This window comes from Phyllostomus discolor, chromosome 4 (genome assembly GCF_004126475.2).
Source record: "Phyllostomus discolor isolate MPI-MPIP mPhyDis1 chromosome 4, mPhyDis1.pri.v3, whole genome shotgun sequence".
NCBI lineage: Eukaryota > Metazoa > Chordata > Mammalia > Chiroptera > Phyllostomidae > Phyllostomus > Phyllostomus discolor.
In genome coordinates, this window is record NC_040906.2 from 197,829,802 (window position 1) to 197,855,527 (window position 25,726).

At 53.2% G+C, this 25,726-nt stretch overlaps 1 protein-coding gene across 1 annotated transcript; it reads left to right on the forward strand.

The window, feature by feature from the left end:
• Window positions 1-338: 338 nt before the first annotated feature.
• On the forward strand, window positions 339-14,533 carry LOC118499956 (UL16-binding protein 6-like). Its single transcript, XM_036022610.1, has 6 exons — window positions 339-453; window positions 664-930; window positions 1,568-1,665; window positions 2,797-3,008; window positions 14,285-14,321; window positions 14,480-14,533. The coding sequence occupies exons 1-6, from the start codon at window positions 339-341 to the stop codon at window positions 14,531-14,533; spliced, it is 783 nt and encodes a 260-aa protein (XP_035878503.1).
• The last annotated feature ends 11,193 nt before the right edge of the window (window positions 14,534-25,726 follow it).

Sequence of the window (25,726 nt, forward strand, 5' to 3'; positions counted from 1 at the left end):
GCAGAGGCCTCCTGGTTTCCCTCAAGCAGGGGAGGGGAGCTCGCCCTCACCTGGTGCAGAGAGGCGCCTGCCAGGGTCAGTGCTCGGTCTGCCAGCTCAGGTGTCAGGGGGAGTCACTTGTTGGCACAGAGCTGGGGGAGATGCTTATGGTCACTTTTCTTTCAACCCCAACTTTCCCCTGCATTTTCTCCTTCACAGATGCGCCCTCTATTGGCTCTATATTCAGTGTCTCTGCCAATGGACCACCATGGTGTGAGTTTCTTGGCACAATCAATGGGACCCCATTTTTTAAGTATTCCTGTAAGAGTCGGACGGCCGAACCGGTCGGTCCTGTGGGGATGATGCTGAGTTCCACAGAGGCCTGGAACCAACAGTGTGAACACTGGACGGAGCTGTTCCCTGAGCTCCAGAAGGCACTGCTGGACAATCAAAAGAATATTGGTGAAGCCTTTGGTAAGTTTGCATGATCCAGGGTAGAAGTAGAGCAATGTTGTAGGGGTCGGGAACAATCGTGTTCATGTGAATATTGAAAGTGTGTCCTACCCAAGAGGCCCAGCAGGCAGGGTAGGACACAGAGGAGCGAGCAGGGCCAGGAGACAGGAGGGGAGCAGAGGGCTGGGTACCAGGAAAGACCTGAGGCTGACGTCTTTCCCCCGGGGGTAGGGAGAGATGCTCTCTCCCTGCAGGGCAGCATGATGTGTGAGCAGGAATCCAATGGACGCCGCAAAACGTTCTGGGAGTTTGGCTTCAAAGGACAGATGTGTCTCCGCTTTGACTCGAAGAGCAGACGCTGGGCAGAGTTGCACCCTGGATGTAGTTCGTTGAAAGACACGCTGGACGATAACAGTGATATATCCAGATGCCTTGGTTGGATCTCAAATGGAAACTGTGTGAAGCTGCTTAATCAGAGCACAGTTCTGAACACAAAAGGTAACTGCGGAGGGAAAATTTATGGTCCCTTGAAATGGCATTGACACTGTGTGTGTGTTTCTGTGTGTTGTGTGTGGTTTGAGAAACTGGTCTGTCCACTGTGGGTTTTTTTTTAAATAAAGTCACAGGAATGTCCCACATCTGTCCTTTCCCTTCTCACCTCCTCAAATCTCTTCTGCCTGCACTTAACCTTGGGCCACTCACTGTGGATTTCTTGCTGAGCCCAAACATGAGGGCCTCGTTCTGTTCCACACCTGTTCCTTGTACTCTTCCCTCGTCTCACCTCACTTTTCTTCTTTAGCTCACCTGCTTATTTCTGCAAATCCTTCAATAGCGCCTTGAGTCAGCTCCTGAGAAGACTGTTCTCTCTCCTTCCTCACATGTCACCTCCTCTTCTGTCACAGCAGGAGGGACTGGGTATGTTGTGACCCTGCTTCCCCCATTAGCTGTAGGAGCCCAAGGGGTCAGGGCCCATGTCCTCTCTTTATTCCAGCCCCAGGACCTGCCACAGTGGCTGCCACACTGGAGGGGCAGCACCTGTCCATATTGTAGGGTGACCTGGGGCAGCAGGGCTGAGGGGGCATCTCCTCATAAATGGGGTCTGGACAAGGCTGACACTCTGGTGTTTCCCTTGCAGCTGCACCGATCATGGCCACAACTACGGCCCCAGCACCAGCCCCATCCAAGGCCGTGATTATCAAGGACAACATTGCCTTGATCCTCACACTGATTTTTATCTTACTCACACTTGACATCTAGGCTGGATCCTTTACAGGTACGGAGGTACAGGTAACAGGTACGGAGGGCATAACTGAGTGGGAAGTAGGGTGCAGAAGGCCTACAGTGAGGACAGGGAAGGTGGCTTCCCAGCCTGACATCTGCACCCTCACTGAACCTGGAAAGGAGACCAGGACAATAAGACCAAGTACCACTTGACAGCAGTCACGTGGACAAGCTCAGCCCCCAGATCTGCTGTCTCCTCACGTGGGTGCCAGAGGGACAGGCAGGGGCCCACACCAAGGCCTAAGGCCTGCTGGTGCTGCAGGGGTTTAGTGTTCAGTCCTGACTCAGAGTCTCTGTTGGGAGAGAGCGTTTGGGCCCAGGGTGGGTGGTGTGGGGACAGCAGGACACAGGGCCAGCAGTGCTCACACTCAGGTGAGAGCAGCATGGTGGCTGCATGGGATATGTCCAGGGGACGGGGACTGTCCAGGGGGCTGAGAGGAGGGGGCCTGGGTGTATCCCAGGAAGAGGGTGGAAAGGGTTGCAGACCCAACTGAAAAGGCTGGAGTTGGCTGCTCTGTTTCCACAGAAAGTTGCCTGGGAACAGCAGGTAAGGCAGCGGTTGAACAGTAGGGACTGTGCCAGAGGAGGGTGGAGGGGGCCAGTTCTGCTGAAGCCCTGGGACTCCTGGCTGAGCCCTGGTGTGATCAGCTGGCAGCCAGCTCCTTCAGACCCCAGATCCTGAGCCCCTAAGGGGCCCTGCCCTGAGCAGAGGTGACTGGGGAGGTGGGTGGGGCTGAGCTGCTGGTGGAGTGGGATGCAGACAGCTGACTGCAGCAGGAGTGCACGGGGCAGGGCAGGGACAGTGGGTCTCAAAGTGGTGTGCTGGGACCAGGGTGACCAGAGCTTCCTTTGCCCCCTGAGTCCTTGCCCCACCTGTCATTAGCCTGACTTGGGTCTGATTGTCATGTGATAAAGAAGGGAGGACATGGGTGCCCACTGCAGGGCCCAGTGAGCGGACATATGTGAGTCTCAGGGAGGATGGGGCTCTGAGACGGAAGGGTTGGGGCTGGTCACTCCCGGGGAACTGACCCCGGATTCACGCAGTCACTCAGACAAACGTGTGCTTCTTTTTTCTGATGGCAGAAGATGCTTCTCAGAAGCTCCTCAGAGTGTGGCGTAGTTCCCCACGTATCCCTTCTGGTCGGACACCTTTCCATCATGTCCAGCTGCTCACCTGTTACCCTCCAGGAGCTGCAGCCCTTGCAGCCTCCAGAAGATTGCGGTGCTACAGAGGAAGCGACATGCATTTTCTCTACTCGGGGCATAGAGTCTTTCTGCACTTTTTTTGGACATTTGTATTTATTTTCTCTAGGTGGGAGTTGTTGGGACAATTGTTGGGGTTTGTGAACTAGTTTCCTTTCCGTTTAAAGATTTTATTTTTAGAGACAGGGGAAGGGAGGGAGAAAGAGAGGGAGAGAAACATCAGTGCGTGGTTGCCTCTTGATCACTCCCCACTGGGGACCTGGCCTGCAACCCAGGCATGTGTCCTGACTGGGAATCAAACCAGTGACCCTTTGGTTCCCAGGCCCATGCTCAATCCACTGAGCTACACCAGCCAGGGCTTTTTTAAAAAAAATTTTTTTTTATTGCTGTTCACTTACCGTTGTTTCCATTTTCTCCCCTACACTCCCTCCCCACCGCAGCCATTCCCACCTCCCACCCTCGATCCACTCCCCTTTGGCGTTCTCCATGTGTCCTTTATACATCTTCTTCCACAACCTTTCCTCCTTTCCCCCCACTATCCCCTCCCAGCTCCCCTCTGGTTACTGTGTTCTTAATTTTGGTGTCTCTGGTTACAATGTGCTCCTTTGTTTGTTTTGTTGATTAGGTTCCACTTATAGGTGAGATCATGTGGTATTTGTCCCTCACTGCCTGGCTTATTTCCCTTAGCATAATGCTCTCCAGTTCCATCCACGCTGTTGTTAAAGGGTAGGAGCTCCTTGTTTCTTTCTGCTGTGTAGCATCCCATCGTGTAAATGTACTACAGTTTTCTGATCCATCAGATGGTGGATCACTTACTGGTGGGCACTTACATTGCTTCTAGCACTTGGCTATTGTAAATTGTGCTGCTATGAACATTGGGGTGCATAGGTTCTTTTGGATGAGTGTTTCAGGATTGTTAGGCTACAATCCTAGCAGTGGAATTGCTGGGCCAAAAGGCAGTTCCACTTTCAGTTTTCTGAGGAAATTGCATACTGTTTTCTACGGTGGCTGTACCAGTCTGCATTCCCATCAACAGTGCACTAGGATTCCTTTATCCACACCCTCTCCAGCACTTGGTGTTTGTTGATTCCACACTGAGTCTTCTGATGCTTGAACAAGTGATGTGAGAAGGAGAACACGTTCCATCTTCTCCTCTGGTTGTGGAAGAGGAGGCAGATCCCTGTATCGGGACCACGTTTTTGCACATGACACTGATGGTAAAACACTGAGATTTCAGAACCTCAGGGACTCTCTGTGTGTCCCGTCTAAGTTCACCGTGTTTTAAAAATGATATATTTGATCGTTATTTTAGGAATTTCTGACTCTATAATGCTGTTTACATTTTTATCTGTATGTAAAAATAACACTATAAAATATAATTACTTAGCAATGTTGCTTCATAACACACAGAATTTCGGTGGTTGTTTCCACTCCGTGTCAGGGAGCAAATGAAACCTGGGCTTCTGCTGTGTTGCTGTGGGAACAGGATTTGCCATCTTAGTCTTGTCGTGAGTTCTGGATCCAAATCCCATACGGATCCTAAGGAATGAGGACTTTCCCGATATTTCCCAGCACCTCCACCTCCCAGTGACTCCCTTGGGGTTCCATCCCCCACCCTCCCCACTCACCGCCTTCACTGGGAAGTCTCTCCCGCAGAAACATCTATTATTTCTCAAAGTTGTTAAATCCCTTATGACCAAGTGTCAGGATCCAGAATGTACAGGGAGCTCCTGTACATATATCAGAACCTGTCAAACCGTGTACAAAGGTGCAGGAGACAGAATGTGAGGAGCTCAGGGATGGAAAATACACTTTGAAAAGATTGGAAACCTCACCAACAATGAAGACAATACCAGAAAAAGGTACAATATATACCCTTACACACCCATGAATTTGTCAGATTTTTCAACTATCAGTGCTGACCACTGGACAAGAGTTCCCTGGCATGGTTGGTTTGAGGAGGGCTTGAGTCAACCCTGGGAAGGATAATTTAGCAGTGTGCAGTACAGTGCATTCTGTGCTGGTCCTACATGGCAAACTGATAGTTCCAGTCCTACAGACATGGCCCAAAAAGATGGCAGATTTATGGGTTTTTTTACCTGTAGCATTGTTAGTTATAAGAAAAGTTCATCAACCTGTTAAATATCCAGCAAAAGGGAAATGTATTCAACATGCTGACAAAACAGTTCTATTTTCTCTCTACCTGGAAGACTTCCGGTAAGTCTAAAACTAATCTCCTTTTAGTAAGTCTGACCTAAACTACTCTCAGAAACGAAATAATAAAAATACTGGGTGACTATTTTTAAATGGTTTAAATACATTAATGCTGACTCCTGGCTGTCTCACAGGAATAGCGCCCATACAGTACAAATCCCTCCACCTGCTCTCAGAGCACACAGCCCAGACAAGGGGCCTGTAAAACCTTCAGACCCCACCACCGTCGCAGGAGGTGGAGGTGGGAACATTCACATCCATCAGACCTTTTGCAGGACGTCATTGTGAACAGGGGACGCTCCTGTGAAAGTGATGGGGACTCCGGATGCAATGGCACTAAGGGACCGATGACAATCTGATCTGACGATTGTGTCGGGGTGACAGAGGGGAGTGCCCCTGGATTTTAGGAAATACACTTAGAGAACGGAGCGGTGATGGGACATTTGCATCTGGCTCCCCAATAACTTGGGAAGAGTTTCCTTACTGCTCCTGGAATGGTCTTGTAAGTCTTTGCTTGTTTCAGAAATTTTGGGGAGCTTTTAAAAATGAGAATTTAGGAAAACTTAACTTTCAGAATTTGACGTAAGAAGGAAATACCACGATAAATGCAATAAGATGTGAAAACAGTGGTGTCTGCCCTGACTCCACCCCAGAGCCGGCTCTCTGTGCAAAGACAGGTCCTCCCCCCTGGTTTCCACTGCCCCTGCTGTGCCCCCTCCTGGTCAGCCCTGCCCTCCTCCCCCTCCCCAGCAAAGTCAGCCAGGCCTGCAGTGGGAGTCCTCTCTCACGTCCACACTGGAGCAAGGAATCCAGTCCATAAAAAGGAGGGGCAGGGTCCCCTACCTTTGGGACGCGAACCCTCTCACTTCCCTGCCACTGAGAAACCAGAGGCATAATAAGGCCTCTTACACATCGGAATGTCTTGTGGGTGCTTGGGTTCGGGGGGGGGGGGGGGGAAGTGTGCTGCCCTTCAGGAGGACGGTGACTCAGGAGGGGTGTGGCTGAGACGTGTGGAACTGAGCTCCTTGGGCTTTGCAGTTGGATCCTATGGCAACACCTCTAGGAAGGTCAAGGGTGGAGAGCACTGGGTTGTTGGAAGTTTTGGTTGGAAAGTCACATGAGCAGAACTGGGCCTGTCATTGTCTGGGGGTGGTGCTTCTCCATGAACGTCCCCTGCCCACACCATGACCTACAGTGGGGTCCCACTTGCTGAGGAGAAGTCTGTGGACTCTGGGGTCGGGGTGGGGCTTTAGTACAATTTCCCACCACAACCCCTCCTTCTCTGTCGCCCTCACGTGCATTGTGGGGGGGCCAGCGATGCCCAGGCTTCCAGGGAGGCCCACTCTAGTCCCACCTGGCCTTCCTGCCAGGTCTCTGTTGCCAGCCTCCTGCCTTCCTCCTATTCTCCCAGTCACTTCCTCCTCGTCCCAGCCTGGTTGGTCGAGCCTACCAGGCCCTTCCTGGTTGCCCCCTCCCAGGGTTAAACCCAGAGTCCTGCCCCCAGCCCTATGCATGGAGTGTCTTCCCACACACAGATCACCTGGACCCACCAAGACCTAGCCCCACCCAGCCCGAGTCCTGCCCATATCTCTGTGTGTCTCTTTCTTCCAAAGCACACAGCACAGGCCCCTCCTGTGTAATGATGTAGTGAATCATCCAGAACCTTCTATGTCTTGTATACCTGTTAGTTCACAGACATTCTGCTGTCCTATGTCCCTCAGCTTGAGTACAACTGTCCTGGCACAGGCCTCCTCCACTTAGCGCACTTCCGGGCACGTGGAGCTCATGGTCTTCCCTGCGTGAACGTGTGGAGCCAGAAGTCCTGGTCTGCTGCGCTCAGGGACTGAGGGGAAGGCTGGGTGGGTGGGGGCCGGGCGGGACTGAGGGGCTCCCCAGTCCTCACACCTTCCCTCAGCCAGGAGCACTGCACACCCCCTCCCTCTCCGTCCTGCCACAACTCCCGCTGCCCCATGAGGGTCAGGATGTTCCACTCTGTGTTACTAAAGGGCACACAGTGTTCCCGCAGAGCACATGGATAATGGAGCAGAAGGTGCGCAAGGCCCTCTCAGCAGGTGTGACGTTTTAAAGGAGGATGAGGGTGTTAGGGCCCACTGGATAGAAGGGGAGATGGTTAATTTAGTCTGGGACATGGAATAAGTTGCTGAATTTTGGGTAAGGACATTATCTTCCAAAAAGGCAGAAAGCTGTACTTAAACAACAATTAAAATTTTTAAAAATGTGTGGAAAAAAAGAAGGAGATTGCCCTGCAGCACGATGAGAGGCCTTGTTAAGGCCATCGGAGGTCTGGAAGGAGCAGGAAGCTGGACTCTCACCCCCAGCCCCGGGAAGAGGGGGGTCTCCAGCAGCGGCCTTCACAGAGCATGGGCACCAGAGTCAGCAGGGCCCCAGCATGCCGGCCTGCACGCAGGGTTTGGACACACATCCACCACAATCACGTGAGCAAATACTTTATAATTTATCTATGTATCTATCCATCTATGTCTGTATCTCTCTATCTATCCGTCCCCATCATCAAAGCCTGTTTCTCTGAAGAACCGTGGCTACAACAGGAGGGAAGTGAAGGCTAAACGGAAGGTGATATTTGCCTGGTGTAGGAGGCCCCCAGGCTCTTGGCCAGTGTGACAAGAATACCTCTGCCCCCCTCCAGTCCCCTGGTCCTGCTCTGTCATCTGTGTCCTGTCCCCACTGCTCGGCCTCACAGTGGGACCAACTTCCAACAGTCACACACATGCACACAGAGCTCTGGTTCCCTACAATGTCTGTTCGATTTGAGCCCTGGGCCTTTCAAACTCACCGCTGGTTTGAAACTTATGTTTAGTGTTAAGCAGTTTCCTTTATGAGCTCTTCCACAACAACCTTCACAGCTCCCTTTGTTTCTTCCCGGCCTTTCTGGCATTCACCTTCATCCCCAGAGGACGGATAGGTTCAACCTTCTGTCTCCTACAGGTATGATGAAGAATAGTGTTTCCATGACCTGGTCTTGAGCCTCACACCATGGATGTCCATTAGGAATAGAATTGAAGTTCCAGCAAAGAGAGGGAGCATCTGGAACAAGGAAACTGGTAACCGTTGGGTATGAAATGAAAGGACCCTTGGTACCCCTCCCCCATGTCTGTGACAGCAGGAGAATCCCCCTGCTGGCTGGGCTGGCACAGCAGGGACTGACCCTGCCCAGCCCCTCCCCTCACCAGGGGAAGGACAGTGCCCCTCCCTTGTGTGAGGAGGACCAGGAGGCCTCTGCCTGGCTGGGAACCACGCATCTCCAGATGCGTCCTCTCTGTGCCCACCAGGCCACACCCAGCCTCAGTTGGGGCCAACATCACAAGGACGTGCCAGGCTGGCTGGGGGGCAACAGGTCTGGATGCCAGAGGATTGTCACAGAGAATGCAGCGCCCTGCGGGGAGAGGGCAGAGTGTGCAGGGCTCTGGTCCTGAGGAAGCAGGGTGACAGTGCTGGCCTGTTGAGGCGAGACCCCAGCGCTGGGGAAGGAGAGCTGACAGTCACGGGTGGAGGGACTTGGCACAGCCCTGGGAGACACGGCCGACCTGCTGCTGGGCTGCGTCCTGGGGGTTTGGAAAAGCACTGAGTGTGTAGCATGGAGGAGAAGATGAGGAAATCCAAGGTAGGTGGTACAGGGTGGGGTTACAAGGCCCCAGGAACACACATGCCAGAGTGGGTACGGTGTGCAAAGCCAGAACGAGCATAAGCTGTCTGCCCACTGTGCTGCAGGGAGAGGAGGGCCGGTTGTTCATGGAACTTACAAGGAAGCTGGTGACGATGATGTTCAAGGTAGGTCACCAGAGAATGTGTTGCTTTGGCACATGGGTCATTTTGAATTAATGTTGCTTAAGAACAGCTGGTCAAGAAGGACACTCTGACCCTCCCTTGTCCCCCTAAAAGCAAGACACCCTGCCTGTACCAGGAGGTAGAGGGGCATCCTTAGCACAAGACACAGGGAACTTAGAGCCACGAAGGCCATGTAGACAAACCTGATCTCTGCATTTCAAGTTACTTCTCCAAGCTCAAACTTCCTGTGGTCAATTCTTTACAAAATTATTGTTTCTTTTTCTTTCTTTTTTTGTTTCTTTCTTTCTTTCTAGAATAATGTCTTCTGTTTTTTAAAGATTTTATTTATTTATTTTTAGAGAGGGAACGGGGGGGAGAGAGAGAGAAACATCCATGTGCGGTTGCTGGGGGTCATGGCCTGCACCCCTGGCGTGTACCCTGACAAAGTTGTTGTTTCTTTGTCAAAGTTTATTAAACTGGCCCCTTTGGCCACTTGTTTCTCTGATATAATCCATCTGATGTGAATTTAATTTTTAGACCAGTCAGAAGAACCCAAAAGGGTAGAGGAAAAACTCTTCTTCCCTGACAGTGGGACGGGCCCCAGCATTTTGGAGAAGCTGAGGGATGGCCGTTCCTGATGGCCGGCTTGGCGGGTGGAGGTGGTGTTCCTGAGACAGGCGCTCAACTGTCACGGGCACACGCAGTGCCACTATTGACAAGGTCACAAAGGTTGGAGTGGCAGCCAAGGGTCCAGCCCACAGAAAACTATAGCTTTGGCTCATACAATGCAGTAGTCCCAGAGGCAAAATGGATGAAAGCCAACCCAGAGAGTGCTGCATTTAAATAATAACAGTAATAATAATAATAATAATAAAAACAAAACACAAGCATAAAGAGGAAGCTAAAGTAGCCTCTCAAGAAAGACACTGGATCTGTTGTCCAGTTTCCAGAACTGAGCGACTTCTGAGACCTGAAACCCATTACTAGGCCGAGTGGGTGGGACCCAATCATCAGGGACCCTTCAAGTTGACAGCAAAGGCCATGTGGCTACTGAGTTGAGTGAGCGTGTGCACCGGGGAGCAGAAAATATGCAGACATTCACATTGGGCCTAGTGTGTGAGCTGACGTCATCCCCACGGACCGGAAGTATCAACATTGGGCCTATTAGTACAGTGATGCATGGGTGTGGGCCCAGTGATAAACAGGCACCTGTCCTGGGTCCTGGACACAGAGGTGTCACTTGGTTGAGCAATTCACATAGTGGTCATTTCACATTCCCCAGATTTGTACCAGGAATAGAGAATCCTTTTGTTAGTGAATTACTTGTGGCCTGAGGGCACACAGTAGGGAAGTTCAATGATAACCTCCTTAGATTTTCTCCTCTTTGCTCCCAAGAGATTGTTAAAACAGTATCTTATCCTCAATGAAATAACAGAGAAGAATACCAGCCTTAAAAATGTCTAAGGAAGTAGGCGTGTATCCCTCTCCTAGCTCCATTTAATTGCCCTCCTGGTGTCAAGACTGTGTATAGCTCGGCATCCATGAAATGTCTCAGGCTTTGCAGGCCAGACATCTGTTGCAACGACTCAGCTCTGATGCTGAGGCATGAGAGCGGCGATAGCCAGTCCCTGAGTGGATGAATGTGGCTGTGCCTTGTTCTTGGGCCATAAGACCCAACAGTCTTAGGACACTAGAGGTATCCATTATAGGGCAAGGTGCTATGGGGACTTCATGGCATCCCTGCTGGAGAGTCACAGCACAGTCCCTCAGTGCACAGAGGTAAGGCCATGTCACTTGCAGCAGGGAAATGCCCACCATGGAAAGAGGCTCCTGGCAAAGCACTGGGTCTGCTATGGACAACAGCTTTGGCTATGGACTCTGAGTGTTGTCCATCATCAGTGTCATTAGGTCAGACAGGCCCAGCCACGATAAGAGCCACCTGATTCTTTGGGCTTTGAAATGATCAGAGTCACAGGGACATAAAAGATGCAGAGACAGGTGACCCTGATCTGGACACCAGAAATGTAGCCCCAGCGCTGCCCTCAGGTTACACCTGTGACTTCCTGCAGTGTCTCAAGGGCCCCCTGGGACCAGGAATTCAGTCTGCAGAGCGCAGGGGAGCGGTGGCCTGTTGCTGCAGGACTCAGGCCCTCTCCCAGTCACTCCACCCAGAGGCCTCAGGGAGAGAGAAAGAGGGAGAGAGAGGGGAAGGGAGAGGGAGAGAGGGAGGAAGGGAGGGAGAGAAACTGGGTAGGGGCTCGTGGGCCCGAGCTCCGCGGGTCCGTTTCTCCCGGGCTGTGGCGGTGAGCGGAGCCGCCACCGGCGAAGGCGGCAGTGGGCGGGGCTGCCCGCGGGGGCCGGGCCTGGTGGCTCAGATCCAGCGCGGACTGGCACACTCCTTACCCCGTCCCCTCGTCCTTCCCCGGGCAATATTCTCCCTGGTCCCCTGCAGTGCACCGCGCTCCTCAGCACGAAAGCCACACGCAGCCCGGAAAAGGCGGGAGGGCCACACTGTCGCAGGCGCTCTGCTCCGACGCCTGTGGGCGAAGCAGCCTCGCGCCGGGACGGCTGCGCCCCCGGAGCCCGCCCGCCGCGGGCTCGGCCAGGTTCTCCTGGTGCTGCCTGTGCTGGCGGACCGCGCCCGGGCAGCGGGGTGTCTCGGGCCCAGGGCGGCCAGTTCGGGGTGTAAAATTAAGTGTGGGGGCGGGGCGTTGGGAAAGGGAGGGAATAATGGGGTAGAGGGGCGGGGCACCAGGTTCGGGGACCCGGAGAAGTGCCCCGGACAGTTGGAGAACCATCTGGCCGCGCCCACCTGAGTCCCCTGCGCGGGCTCCTTTGGGGTCGCGGTGCGGGCACGGTCTTTAGGCGGGAAGAAGGACGGAAGGCGGTGGCGGGCGGCGGGGAGGATGGGCCAAGGCAGTGGGCTGGGTGTGTGTGCGTGTGAGAGACAGAGACAGAGAGAGTGTGTTGTGGCCGGTGTGGGTGTGGAGGAGCGGCAGGTCGGCCACCAAAAGTGACAACAGCCTTCAAGCCTTGTTAGTGGGTGGGGCCCCAAGGGGTGGAGCCGGGCTGTCTGCCAGTGGCGGCTCGGAGCCCTGCGCCCGCAAATCAGCCCGGGTTCCAGGCGCGTGGGCACTTCTTCGCCCCGCCTCCTGCCGCGCACCTCGCTCCCGGGGCGGGGTCGTTGAAGAAAAGGCAGCGGGAAGGAGCGGACCGCGCGTGGACACTGTCCCGCGCTCTGTGCACTCGCCGTCGGGACAGCAGCTGCGGCTCGGACCGCTGCGCGCCATGGGGCCCGCCGGGTCTGTGCTGGGGCTTCTCCTGCTGGTCCTGGCCCTGCCGCGGGGCGGTGCCGGGGCACTGGTTCCTGCTGGGACTCGGGACGGTGAGTTGGGGATGTAGCGTTCAGGGGGGTGGATGGGGCAGTGAAGGAGGGAAAAGTGGGGGTGGGAGGACACTAAGTTCTCGGACGGGGACGAGGTGCCCCGTGCAGTTCCAGAACCTTCTGGGCGGAGCGACGCAGCCCCTTCCTCAGTCCCCTGCGCCGGCTTTTTTTCGGGTTGCGCTGCCCGGCAGGTAGCGGCCTTCAGGCTGGAAGAGAGGAAGCGCGGGTGGCTGGGGGGCGGGGAGGTGAGGCCCCCGGCAGAAGGGAGGGGGGAAAGGGGAGCCGCTGAAGCCAACGAGGGTCGTCCCCAGGCCGCTCTCCTGCCCCGGTTCCCGTGGTTCTTCTGGGGACCTGGGCGCCCCTGCCCCTGACTGTGGCGTTTGCTCGCCACAGACAGCGGTCTGCCGAGATTCTGTGCTCACACGACTTCCACTGGGAAACCCTCCTGCACCCGCACTGCCCTGCCCCCTTGAACTTCAGAGACCTGCAGCACAGGCCAGGCGCCCCGCCCCCTTCACCAGCCCCTTCCCCTGATGAGTCACCGCTCTGAGCCTTGAAGGCCTGGCAGCGAGATTAGACTGCAGCCCAGGGTCACTCCCACCACTGTTCCTGGGGAGCACTGCTCCCCTCCCCAGCTCACCCGTTTTATTGCCCTGTTCCTGGGGGTCCCCAAAACACCACTGCCTCCAGTGCCTTCTCATCTGTGAAGGGACCCTAATCAGTTCCTCCACCCAGTGGCTCCTTGTCTCCATCCCCCGATGACACACTCAGCTGCAGCCCCTGCTCCTGGCCCACAGATGCTGGAGCAGGAGGGGCACGGGGCAACTTTTTCCCTAGTGTGATCCTGGGGCTGGTGGTCAGGGAGGGCCCTCCCCCCTCCCCTTTGGCCCCACACCCTCATTTCCCACCTGCTGAGGAGGCACAGGTGAGGACAGGAGGCTGCAAATGTTCTCTATAAAGGGTAAACGTAAATTTCTGTTTTTACAGACCTCTTAGCATCTGTCTCTGTAGGCACTGGGCACCTGCATGGTTGTGGGGGAAAAGCAGCCAAAACATCAAACAATTAGGGGACCAGATGTGGCCAGTCCTGTCAGATGTGGCCACTTCCCTAGTGTGCTGGCCCCAGGTGTAGAGCAGATAGGGAGCCCCGTCTGTGGGTGAGCGCTCCCTTAGGGAGTCGTCTCCCAGGATGCCCCTGCTGTTTGTTCAAGAGCCACAACCATGCTCTATCCTTTTCTTATTTTGGGTAAAGATTTTATGTCTTTCTTAGCGAGAGGGGCAGGGAGGGAGAAAGAGTTGAGGAGAAGCAACGAGAGGGGAACCTGACCCACAACCCAGGTGTGTGCTGTGATAGGGCTGACCCGGGGACCTTCCTGTTCCCAGGCTGGCACTCATCCCGCTGAGCCACACCAGCCAGGGCCAGAACCCGCCCTATTCTGCCTGTGGCTTCTGGGAGGGGTGGCGTGAGAGGACGGGGGTCCCGCGGGCAGGGGCATGTGCACCCCTTCCCTGTGTGGACTGCTTCCTGGGTGAAGGGCATGGAAGACAGTGTGTGAGCCATAGGTGTGAGCAGAGAGTGGTGCTGGTACTTTCTGGTGTCAAGATGGGGCCACCTGCTGCTGCATCGCATTGTTCCCTGTGACTCTGCTCCTTTCTGTGCCAGAAGAGTCACCTCCATCCTGTGAGCACTCAGCCTGCCTTAGCTAGTGACGCTCATGATGGGCAACTCTGATGTTTCGTAGACAGAACTCATCTCTACCAGGCCCTCTTTAAAGGGTGTGGATTTCCCTGACAAAGAGCTCCTGTACCTGTGATTTGTTATCTTGACATTCACCTCGACCATTACTGCTGGCAGTCATTTTGGGGAACACCGACTCCTACCACCATCCTGACCTTCAGCAAAAGGCATCATTGAGCTTTCTGAGAATTCTGGCGCTCTTCCCATCCATGCTCTCCTCCTAGGCTCAGTGAACAAGAGTTGGCTTCAGGCTTCCCCATGGTGCGTGGTTGATTGGACACTTTTCTGCCTTTTCATACTATACCTCCCCCTGTGATACTCACTTCTCTGAGCCAGCTGACCCTTCCTCCACTACCTGCTCAGAAGTTCTGGCCATTCTGCTCCAGGCACGGTAGCCACACCTTCTGCCATCCTTGCAGGACCCACCGCAGCAGCAGGTTGGGGCCATCGCCCAGGGCTGTGCTAAGTCATGACTCCCCCAACATGAACTGTCCTTTATCCAGTGTGGGAGGATCTATCCACATCCTCACCCCACTGTCACCCAGTTTTGCCAGAGGCAGACCCTTACGTGCTGTCCATGTCCCCATAGGACACTGAGCTGTTTCCTGACAATCATCTGGCATCTAGACCTTTCCTCCGCAGCCACCTGGCACGGCCCTGGATTGGTTATGGGCTGAGTGACGATGGCATAGCCTGGTGCACAGAGAGGGCACATCTGGAAAAGTGCGGCTTCCTGCCAGGCAGAGGCCTCCTGCTCCTCCTCAAGCAAAGGGAGGGCCCCTGCCTTCACCTGGTGAGGGGAGAGGCCAGGCAGGGTGGGTCCTTGCTCTGCCAGCCCTGCCAGCAGGGGGGTTGCCTCGCTGTCACAGAGACGGGGGAGGGGTGTTTTGGGTTCTTTTCTTCCAACTCCAATCCTCACCAGCATTTTTTCTTCCCAGATGCTCATTCTCTTCAATGTGTTTTCAACATTAGTTTTAATGGACAACAGCGGTGTATAGTCCAAGTATTGGTGGACAGAACGCCAAATCTTGAATATGACTGTTACAATGAAAAAGTCATACCTCAGAAACAGGGGGTAGTTACCAGAAATGTCTCGGAACCTATGAAAAATACGCTGAAAGATGTGGGAGACAAGATGAGAAGGAGGCTACTTGACTTAAAAAGCACAAAAACATGCAGAGGTAAGTTAGAAAAATCCTGGTGCAGAAGCGAGCAGGCTGTGGGGTTAGCTACATGTATTGTACCCACGGGGGAAGGGAGAGTGTGTGTCAGTGCTTCCCATGCAGCCCAGCGGGAGGGTCAGGGAGAACGGGGCTGGACTAGAAGGGCTCACGTGAGGTGGACACCAGGTGGGGGCGAAGGATTTGTCAAGAGTGGGGGCTGACGTCTTTCCGTGGGGACGGTGGGGCAGCTTCTAGCATCCTGCAGGTCGGGCTGGAATGTCAGAGTGCTGCCAGTGGAACCGTCTGTGGACCCTGGGAGTTTCGTTTGGATGGACAGAGGTTTCTGGTCGTTTACCCGAAGAGCGGAGAGTATAAAGCGGATAATTCCTGTGGTGAAGAGATGAAAAAGATGTGGGAGAACAATGAGGAACTGAACGAGTTCCTGAAGAGGACCTCAGAGGGAGACTTCACAACATGGCTCGAAGGCTTGGACAGGAAGAAAGTGCTGGGGACCACAGGTAACAGAGAAGACCGGGGTGAAGTGGTCGTTGTCTTGAGATAAGGTCAAGCTACACTTGAGTGAGTGTGTGTGGAGTGTGTGTGTGTATCTGAGTATGTGACTATGTGAGTGTGCAAGTATGCTGCTCTGTGCGTGGATGTGTGTGAATGTGTTTGTGTGCTTGTGTGAGTGTGTGTTTGTGTGCTTGTGTGAGTGTGTGTTTGAAACAGAGAATCATCTGTGGTAAATTCTTTGGAAGATAACAGCCACAGGCATGTCCCACGTCCCCCCTTTCCCCTCTGTCCTGCTCATGCCCTCCCTCACCGCACAGAGCCGTGGACACTCACTGTGGGTTTCCCGCGGACCCCGGCCGGGAGGGCCTCGTTCTCTCTTTGTCCTGTCCCTGGCGCTGTGCCCTCCTCTCGCATCACTTCTCTCTCCGTCTCCCCTGCTCTGTTTCTTCAAATCCTTCATCCCACCTCAGATGTCACCTTGTGTGAGGACTGTCTACCGCCTTCCTCATGCGTCACCTCCTGGTCTGTCACAGCAGGAGGGACTGGGTATGTTGTGACCCTGCTTCCCCCATTAGCTGCAGGATCCCAAGGGGATGGGGCCCATCTCCTCTCTTTGTTCCAACCCCAGGACCTGCCACAGTGGCTGCCACAGTAGAGGGGTAGCACGTGTCCATACTGTAGGGTGACCTGGGGCAGCAGGGCTGAGGGGGTGTCTCCTCACAAATGGGGTCTGGACAAGGCTGACACTCTGGTGTTTCCCTTGCAGCTGCACCAACCACGGCCACAGCCTCAGCCTCATCACCCACAGTTTCAGCCACACCAACCACGGCCCCAACTGTAGCCCCAGCCCCATTGAAGGCCAAGAACAATTCCAGGAATATTGCAGTGATTTGTATCTGCTTAATCCTATTTGGCATCCTAGGCTGCTACATTTACAAAAAAAGGTAGGGAGGGCAGAACTGAGTGGGAAGTGAGGGGCAGACAGCCTGCAGGGAGGACAGGGAAGGTGAATTCCCACCCCGACCCCTGTCCCGTCACTGAACCGTCCTGTCCTGGGGATGAGACCAGGACAATAAGACCTAATATCATTGACAGCAGTCACGTGGACAAGCTCAGCCCCCAGATCTGCTGTCTCCTCACTGTGGGTGCCAGAGGGTCAGGCAGGGGCCCACACCAAGGCCTAAGGCCCACTGGTGCTGCAGGGTTTAGTGTTCAGTCCTGACTCAGAGTCTCTGTTGGGAGAGAGCGTTTGGGCCCAGGGTGGGTGGTGTGGGGACAGCAGGCACACAGGGCAGGCAGTGCTCACATTCAGGTGAGAGCAGCATGGTGGCTGCATGGGATGTGTCCAGGGGACGGGGACTGTCCAGGGGGCTGAGAGAAGGGGGCCTGGGTCTAATCCCAGGAAGAGGGTGGAAGGGCTTGCAGACACAGCTCAGAAGGGTGGAGTTCAGGACTGTGTTCCCAGAGAAAGGGGCTTCAGGATGGCAGGTAAGGCAGCAGGTGAGCAGTAGGGACTGTGCAGGAGCAGGTTAGAGGGGGCCACATGTCTGTGAGGGGGGACTCCTGGTTGAACCTTGGTGGAATCACCTGTCAGTCCGTCTCTTCCAGACCCCAGATCCTGAGCCCCTGAGGGGCCCTGCCCTGAGCAGAGGTGACTGGGGAGGTGGGTGGGGCTGAGCTGCTGGTGGAGGGGGATGCAGACAGCTGACTGCAGCAGGAGTGCACGGGGCAGGGCAGGGACAGTGGGACTCAGAGTGGTGTGCTGGGACCAGGGCGAGGAGAGCAGGAGGGAGGAAAGGAAGATGTTTGTCTGCATCCCTCCCCAGTGCTAGAGGATGAGGATGCAGGCCCCTCTCTGCACAGGGCTCCTCATCGGTGTTGTAGAATCAGGGCTTCAGTGGAGGGAGCAGAGCAGTTCATGGGCCCCTTGAGCCCTTGCCCCACCTGTCCTTAGCTCCTAGGGTCTGACTGTCGTGTGTTTGTTTTCTGATGGCAGAAAGGCTGCTCAGGAGCTCCTGAGAGCGTGGTGTAGTTCCACACGTGTCCCTTCTGGGCAGCCGCGTTTACATCATCTCCAGGGGCTCACCGATAACCCCCAGGAGCTGCATCCTTTACAGCGAATGGGGAGACCTGCAGAAGATCCTGATGGCCCAGCACCTGCCGTCGTCACGTCCTCTGCTCTGTGACAGATATGTCAACACTGCGCTTTTTTCCCAATTTGGTTCTGTTTTCTGTTGGTGCCAATTGTTCGAATTCTTGCACTGAGTCTCCTAACTACTTGAATAAGTAACATCATTGAAGAGAACATTTCTCACCTCCTTCGGCTGCAGGAAATAATGTCTTTCTTTAGGACCTTGTTCTTGCTGACAATGATGTTGGTAAAACACTGTGTGAGGCTTCAGAACCTCAGGGGTGCTTTGTGCGGCCTGGCCCACCTCACTGTCTCTTAAACGGAAACATGATGCTTCTGATGTTTACTTTCTCTATTTCTCAGTATGTAATGCTGTTTATCTTTTTATCTATATATAAAATAACACTATAAAACACAATTACTTAGGATTGTTGCTTCATAACACAGAGAATTTCGGTGGTTTTTTCCCCTCTGTGTCAGGGAGCAAATGAAACCTGGGCTTCTGCTGTGTTGCTGTGGGAACAGGATTTGCCATCTTAGTCTTGTCGTGATTTCTGGATCCAAATCCCATCTGGATCCTAAGGAATGAGGACTTTCCGGTATTTCCCAGCACCCTGCACCCCGCAGTGACTCCCTTGGGGTTCCCATCCCCCACCCTCCCCACTCACCGCCTTCACTGAGAAGTCTCTCCCGCAGAAACATCTATTATTTCTCAAAGTTGTTAAATCCCTTATGACCAAGTGTCAGGATCCAGAACATAGAAAGAGCTCCTGTACACATATTAGGCCCTGTCAAACCGTGTACAAAAGTACAGGAGACAGAATGTGAGGAGTTCAGGGATGCAAAGTACACTTGGAAAAGTTTGAAAATCTCACGGGCAATGAAGATAATATGAATAAAAAGTACAATATATACATTTACACACCCATGAAATTGTCAAATATTCTAAAATATACCAATGCTAGCCACTGGACAAGGATTCCCTTGCATGGTTGGTATGAGTAGGACTTCAGCCAACCCCGTGAAAAATAATTTAACAGTTTCTAGTACAGTGGATTCCACACTGGTCCTACACGGCAATCTGTTAGTTCTAGTATTACAGACATGGGCCAAAAAGTATGCAGATTTATGTTTTTTTTTACTGTAGGATTGTTATAGCAAAAAAAAAAATTAGCAACAAGTTAAATATCCAGCAAAAGGAATCTCTATTAAACATATTGGCAAAATGTTTCTGGTTTCAGTGCTTGGAAGACTAAATAATCTAAACCACTCAAAAATGAAAACAACCACATTGCTGGATGGACATTTTAAACCTTTCCAATACATTCATGCTGACTCCCGGCTGTCTCACAGGAACCGCGGCCATACAGCACAAATGGCTCCACCTGCTCTCAGAGCACACAGCCCAGACAAGGGTCCTATAAACCCTCAGACCCCACAACCGTCACAGGAGGAGGAGGTGGGAACATCCACATCCATCAGACCTTTTGCAGGACGTCACTGTGAACAGGGGACACTCCTGTGAAGGTGATGGGGACTCGGGATGCGATGGCACTAAGGGACCGATGAGAATCTGATCTGACGATTGTGTCGGGGTGACAGAGGGGAGTGCCCCTGGATTTTAGGAAATACACTTAGAGAACAGAGTGGTGATGGGACATTTGTGGCTGGCTCCTCAATAACTCGGGAAGAGTTTCCTTACTGCTCCTGGAATGGTCTTGTAAGTCTTTGCTTGTTTCAGAAATTTTGGGGAGCTTTTGAAATGAGATTTAGGAAAACTTAATTTTCAGAATTTGACATAAGAAGGAAATACCTCGATAAATGCAATGAGACGTTAAACCAGTGGTGTCTGCCCTGACTCCACCCCAGAGCCGGCTCTCTGTGCAAAGACAGGTCCTGCCCCCTGGTTTCCCACTGCCCCTGCTGTGCCCCTCCTGGTCAGCCCTGCCCTCCTCCCCCTCCCCAGCAAGGTCAGCCAGGCCTGCAGTGGGAGTCCTCTCTCACGTCCACACTGGAGCAAGGAACCCAGTCCACAGAGATGAGGGGGATGGGCCCTACCTGTGGGACCCGCTCCCTCTCACTTGCCTGCCACCCAGAAACCACAGGCAAAATAGGGCCTCTTACACATAGGATTGGCATGCGGGTACTTGGGTTCAGGGGGAAGGGTGCTGCCCTTCAGGAGGAAGGTGACTCAGGAGGGGTGTCGCTGAGATGTGTGGAATTGAGCTCCTTGGCCTTTGAAGTTGGATCTTATGGCAAAACCTCTAGGAAGGACAAGGGTGGAGAGCGCCGGGTTGTTGGAAGTTTTGGTTGGAAAGTCACATGAGCAGAACTGGGCCTGTCATTGTCTGGGTGGCGCTTCTCCATGAACGTCCCCTGCCCACACCATGACCTACAGTGAGGTCCCACTTGCTGAGGGGAAGTCTGGGGACTCTGGGGTCGGGGTGGGGCTTTAGTACAATTTCCCACCACAACCCCTCCTTCTCTGTCCCCCTCACGTACATTGTGAGTGAGCCAGCGATGCCCAGGTGTCCAGGGAGGCCCACCCTAGTCCCACCGGGCCTTCCTGCCAGGTCTCTGTTGCCAGCCTCCTGCCTTCCTCCTGTTCTCCCAGTCACTTCCTCCTCATCCCAGCCTTGTTGGTCGAGCCTACCAGGCCCTTCCTGGTTGCCCCCTCCCAGGGGCTAAACCCAGAGTCCTGCCCCCAGCCCTATGCATGCAGTCCCTTCCCACACACAGATCACCTGGACCCACCAAGACCTAGCCCCACCCAGCCCGAGTCCTGCCCCTCCCTGTGTGTCTCTTTTTTCCAAAGCACACAGCACAGGCCCCTCCGGTGTAATGATGTAGTGAATCATCCAGAACCTTCTATGTCTTGTATACCTGTTAGTTCACAGACTTTCTGTTGTCCCATGTCCCTCAGCTTTAGTACAACTGTCCTGGTATCACCTCCTCCACTTAGGGCACTTCTGGGCACGTGGAGCTCATGGTCTCCCCTGCGTGAACGTGTGGAGCCAGAAGTCCTGGTCTGCTGTGCTCAGGGACTGAGGGGAAGGCTGGGTGGGTGGGGGCGGGGCGGGACTGAGGGGCTCCCCTGTCCTCACACCTTCCCTCAGCCAGGAGCACTGCACACCCCCTCCCTCTCCGTCCTGCCACAACTCCCGCTGCCCCATGAGGGTCAGGATGTTCCACTCTGTGTTACTAAAGGGGCACACAGTGTTCCCGCAGAGCACATGGATAATGGAGCAGAAGGTGCGCAAGGCCCTCTCAGCAGGTGTGACATTTTAAAGGAGGATGAGGGTGTTAGGGCCCACTGGATAGAAGGGGAGATGGTTAATTTAGTCTGGGACATGGAATAAGTTGCTGAATTTTGGGTAAGGACATTATCTTCCAAAAAGGCAGAAAGCTGTACTTAAACAACAATTAAAATTTTTAATAACGTGTGGAAAAAAAGAAGGAGATTGCCCTCCAGCACGTTGAGAGGCCTTGTCAAGGCCATCGGAGGTCTGGAAGGAGCAGGAAGCCTGACTCCCACCCGCAGCCCCTAGAAGAGGGGGTCTCCAGCAGTGCCCTTCACAGAGCATGGGCACCTCAGTCTGTGGGGCCCCAGCATGCCGGCCTGCATGCAGGACTTGGACACACATCCGCCACAGTCACGTGAGCAAATACTTTATAATTTATCTATGTATCTGTCTACCTATGTCTGTATCTCTCTATCTATCCGTCCCCATCATCAAAGCCTTTTTCTCTGAAGAACCGTGGCTACAACAGGAGGGAAGTGAAGGCTAAACAGAAGGTGATATTTGCCTGGTGTAGGAGGCCCACAGGCTGTTGGCCAGTGTGACAAGAATACCTCTGCCCCCCTCCAGTCCCCTGGTTCTGCTCTGTCATCTGTGTCCTGTCCCCACTCACGGTCTCACAGTAGGACCAACTTCCAACAGTCTCACACACACACACACACACACACACAGAGCTCCGGATCCCTGCAACGTCTGTTTGATTTGAGCCCTGGGCCTTTCCAACTCACCGCTGGTTTGAAACTTATGTTTAGTGTTAAGCGGTTTCCTTTATGAGCTCTTCTTCCACAACGACCTTCACAGTTCCCTTTGTTTCTTCCCGGCCTTTCTGGCATTCACCTTCATCCCCAGAGGACGGATAGGTTCAACCTTCTCTCTGCTACAGGCATGATTAAGAATAGTGTTTCCATGACCTGGTCTTGAGCCTCACACCATGGATGTCCATTAGGAATAGAATTGAAGTTCCAGCAAAGAGAGGGAACGTCTGGAACAAAGAAACTGGTAACCGTTGGGTATGAAATGAAAGGACCCTTGGTACCCCTCCCCCATGTCTGTGACAGCAACAGAGTTCCCCTGCTGGCTGGGCTGGCACAGCAGGGACTGACCTTGCCCAGCCCCTCCCCTCACCAGGGGAAGGACAGTGCCCCTCCCTTGTGTGAGGAGGACCAGGAGGCCTCTGCCTGGCTGGGAACCACACATCTCCAGATGCGTCCTCTCTGTGCCCACCAGGCCACACCCAGCCTCGGTTGGGGCCAACAATACAAGGACATTCCAGGCTGGCTGGGGGGACAGGTCTGGATGCCAGAGGATTGTCACAGACAACATAGCGCCCTGCGGGGAGAGGGCAGAGTTTGCAGGGCTCTGGTCCTGAGGAAGTGGGGCGACAGTGGTGGCCTGTTGAGGTGAGACCCCAGCGCTGGAGAAGGAGAGCTGACGGTCACGGGTGGAGGGACTTGGCACAGCCCTGGGAGACACGGCCGACCTGCTGCTGAGCTGGGTCCCGGGGGTTTTGGAAAAGCACTGAGTGTACAGCATGCAGGAGAAGATGAGGAAATCCAAGGTAGGCGGTACAGGGTGGGGTTACAGGCCCCAGGAACACACATGCCAGAGTGGGTACGGTGTGCAAAGCCAGAACGAGCGTAAGCTGTCTGCCCACTGTGCTGCAAGGAGAGGAGGGCCGTTTGTTCATGGAACTTACAAGGAAGCTGGCAATGATGATGTTCAAGGTAGGCCACCAGAGGATGTGTCACTTCAGCATATTCGTCGTTTTGAATTAACGTTACTTAAGAACAGCTGGGCAAGATGGACACTCTGACCCTCCTGTTTCCCTAAGAGCAACACACCCTGCCTGTACCAGGAGGTAGAGGGACATCCTTAGCACAAGACACAGGGAACTTAGAGCCATGAAGCCATGTAGACAAACCTGATCTCTTCTTGACAAATTTACTTTTCCAAGCTCAAACTTCACATGGTCGGTTCCTTAAAAATTATTGTTCTTTGTCAAAGTTTATAAAAACTGTCTACCTTCGTCACTTCAGAGAGTCTCATATTTCTCTGAGACCCTCTATGTACCAAATTAAAATTCACTTTTCTCATTTAATCTGTCAGATATGAATTTAATTTTTAGACCAGCAGGAAGACCCTAGGAGAGTAGAGGAAATATCCTTCTTCCCTGAGAGTGGGAAGTGCCCCAGCATTTTGGAGAAGCTCAGGGATGGCCGTTCCTGATGGCCGGCTTGGCGGGTGGAGGTGGTGTTCCTGAGACAGGCGCTCAACTGTCACAGGCAGGCACAGTTTCATTATTGAACAAATCCAAAGGCTGGAATGCCAGCCAAGGGCTTGGCCCACAGAAAACTATATATACCCTGGCTCATAGAATGCAGCAATCCCAGAGGCAAATGGGTGAAAGCCAACCCAAAGATTGCTGGATTTAAAGAATAAAAACAAAAATAAATCATAAGCATTAATAGGAAGCTAAAAGCAGCCTCTCAAGAAAGAAGCTGGATCCTTTGCCCAGTTTCCAGAACTGAGCCACTTCTGAGACCTGGAACCCATTCCTAGAGGGAGTGGGTGGGATCCAATCATCAGGGACCCCTCAAGTTGACAGCAAAGGCCATGTGGCTATTGACCTGGTGAGTGTATGCACTTGGGAGCAGACAATACCCAGACATTGCCATTGGGCCTAGTGTGTGAGCTGACGTCATCCCCAGGGACCAGAAGTATCCTCACTGGCCCTGTTAGTACAGTGATGCATGGGGTTCAGTCTCAGGGAATAAATAGACATGTGTCCCAGGTCCTGCACGCACAGGTATCCTTTGGCTCAGCAATTCCCACAGAGTTAATTTCACATTGTCTGAATTTGTACCAGGAATAAAAAATCTTTTTGTTAGTGAATTACTTGTGATATGAAGGCTCCACAGTAGGGAAGTTCAATGATTACCTCCTTACATTTTCTCCTGTTTGCTCCAAATAGATCATTAAAGCAGTATCTCATCCTCAATGAAATAACAGAGAAGAGTACCAACCTTAAAAATGTCTAAGGAAGTAGGTGTGTATCCCTCTCCTAGCTCCATTTAATTGCCCTCCTGGTGTGAAGACTGTGTATAGCTGGGCATCTATGAAATGTCTCAGGCTTTGCAGACCAGACATGTGCTGCAACGACTCAGCTCTGATGCTGAGGCATGAGAACCGCGATAGCCAGTCCCTGAGTGGATGGATGTGGCTGCCTTTTCCTCTTGAGCCCTAAGACCCAAAGTCTTAGGACACTAGAGGTATCTGTGGTAGGACAAGGTGCTATGGGGACTTCATGGCATCCCTACTGGAGAGTCACAGCACAGTCCCCCAGTGCACAGAGGTAAGTCCATGTCACTTGCAGCAGGGAAGTGCACACTATTAAAAGAGACTCCCAGTAAAGCACTGGGACCTGGTAGGGACAATAGCTCTGGCTATGGACTCTGGGAGTTGTCCATCCTCAGTGTCCTTAGGCCAGATAGGCCCAATCATGATAAGAGTCACGTGATTCTTTGGGTTTGAAATAATCAGAGGCACAGGGAACATATGAGATGCAGGGACAGGTGTTCCTGATCTTGACACCAGAAATGTAGCCCCTGTGCTGCCCTCAGGTTACACCTGTGACTTCCTGCAGTGTCTCAAGGGCCCCCTGGGTCCAGGAATTCAGTCTGCAGAGCTCAGGTGAGCAGTGGCTTGTTGCTGTCACAGTCACTCCACCCAGAAGTCACAGGGCAGCAAACAGGTCTGGCTCTTCATGCTACAGTGGAAAGATTGGACAGGTCAACCATGTCTTGTACACCCTATACATGCCTAGTATTGGGTCAGCAAAGTGTTGATAGTGCAGTGGCCATATCTGGTTCTCTGTCTGCAAGTTGTCTTGGCTGCTATGGTACCATAAATGTGGAGTGTGTGGTGCACACAGAGACAGATAAGATGAGCCCTGCAATGATCATAAGTAGCATTACTATGTATTATTTCTTTAGAAACAGTTTGCAGCCTCCTGCCTGAATCTATGCCCATTATATGCTGCTGACTCCTCAGCAGGTGGAAGGTGTGGGTTTGGGACCAAAGGGGAGAGAGAGAGGGCCCTTCCTTCCCAGCCTTCCCAGGTCATACTTTGGAAAAATGTACTCCCTGTGCCTTCCAGTCCAGATTTCCGGGGCCAGGTGCAGAGGCTTTTGCTGGGAGTGTCCTCAAGCCAGGGGAGAAGGTGCCACTTGGAACAGGAAGGGGTTCGGGGCACTTCATAGGTGGGAAGGTATGGGAGGCACTGGTGTTCTTGGGACCCCACAGATTCTATCTTCATCTGAAACACCAATTCCAAAGAACCTATGCACCCCAATGTTCACAGCAGCACAATTTACAATAGCCAAGTGCTGGAAGCAGCGGAAGTGCCCATTAGTGAATGAGTGGATCAAAAACCTGGGTACATTTACACGATGGAATTCTATGCAGCAGAAAGAAAGAAGGAGCTCCTATCCTTAGCGACAGCATGGATGGAGCTGGAGAACATTACGCTGAGTGAAATAAGCCAGGTGGTGAGGGACAAAT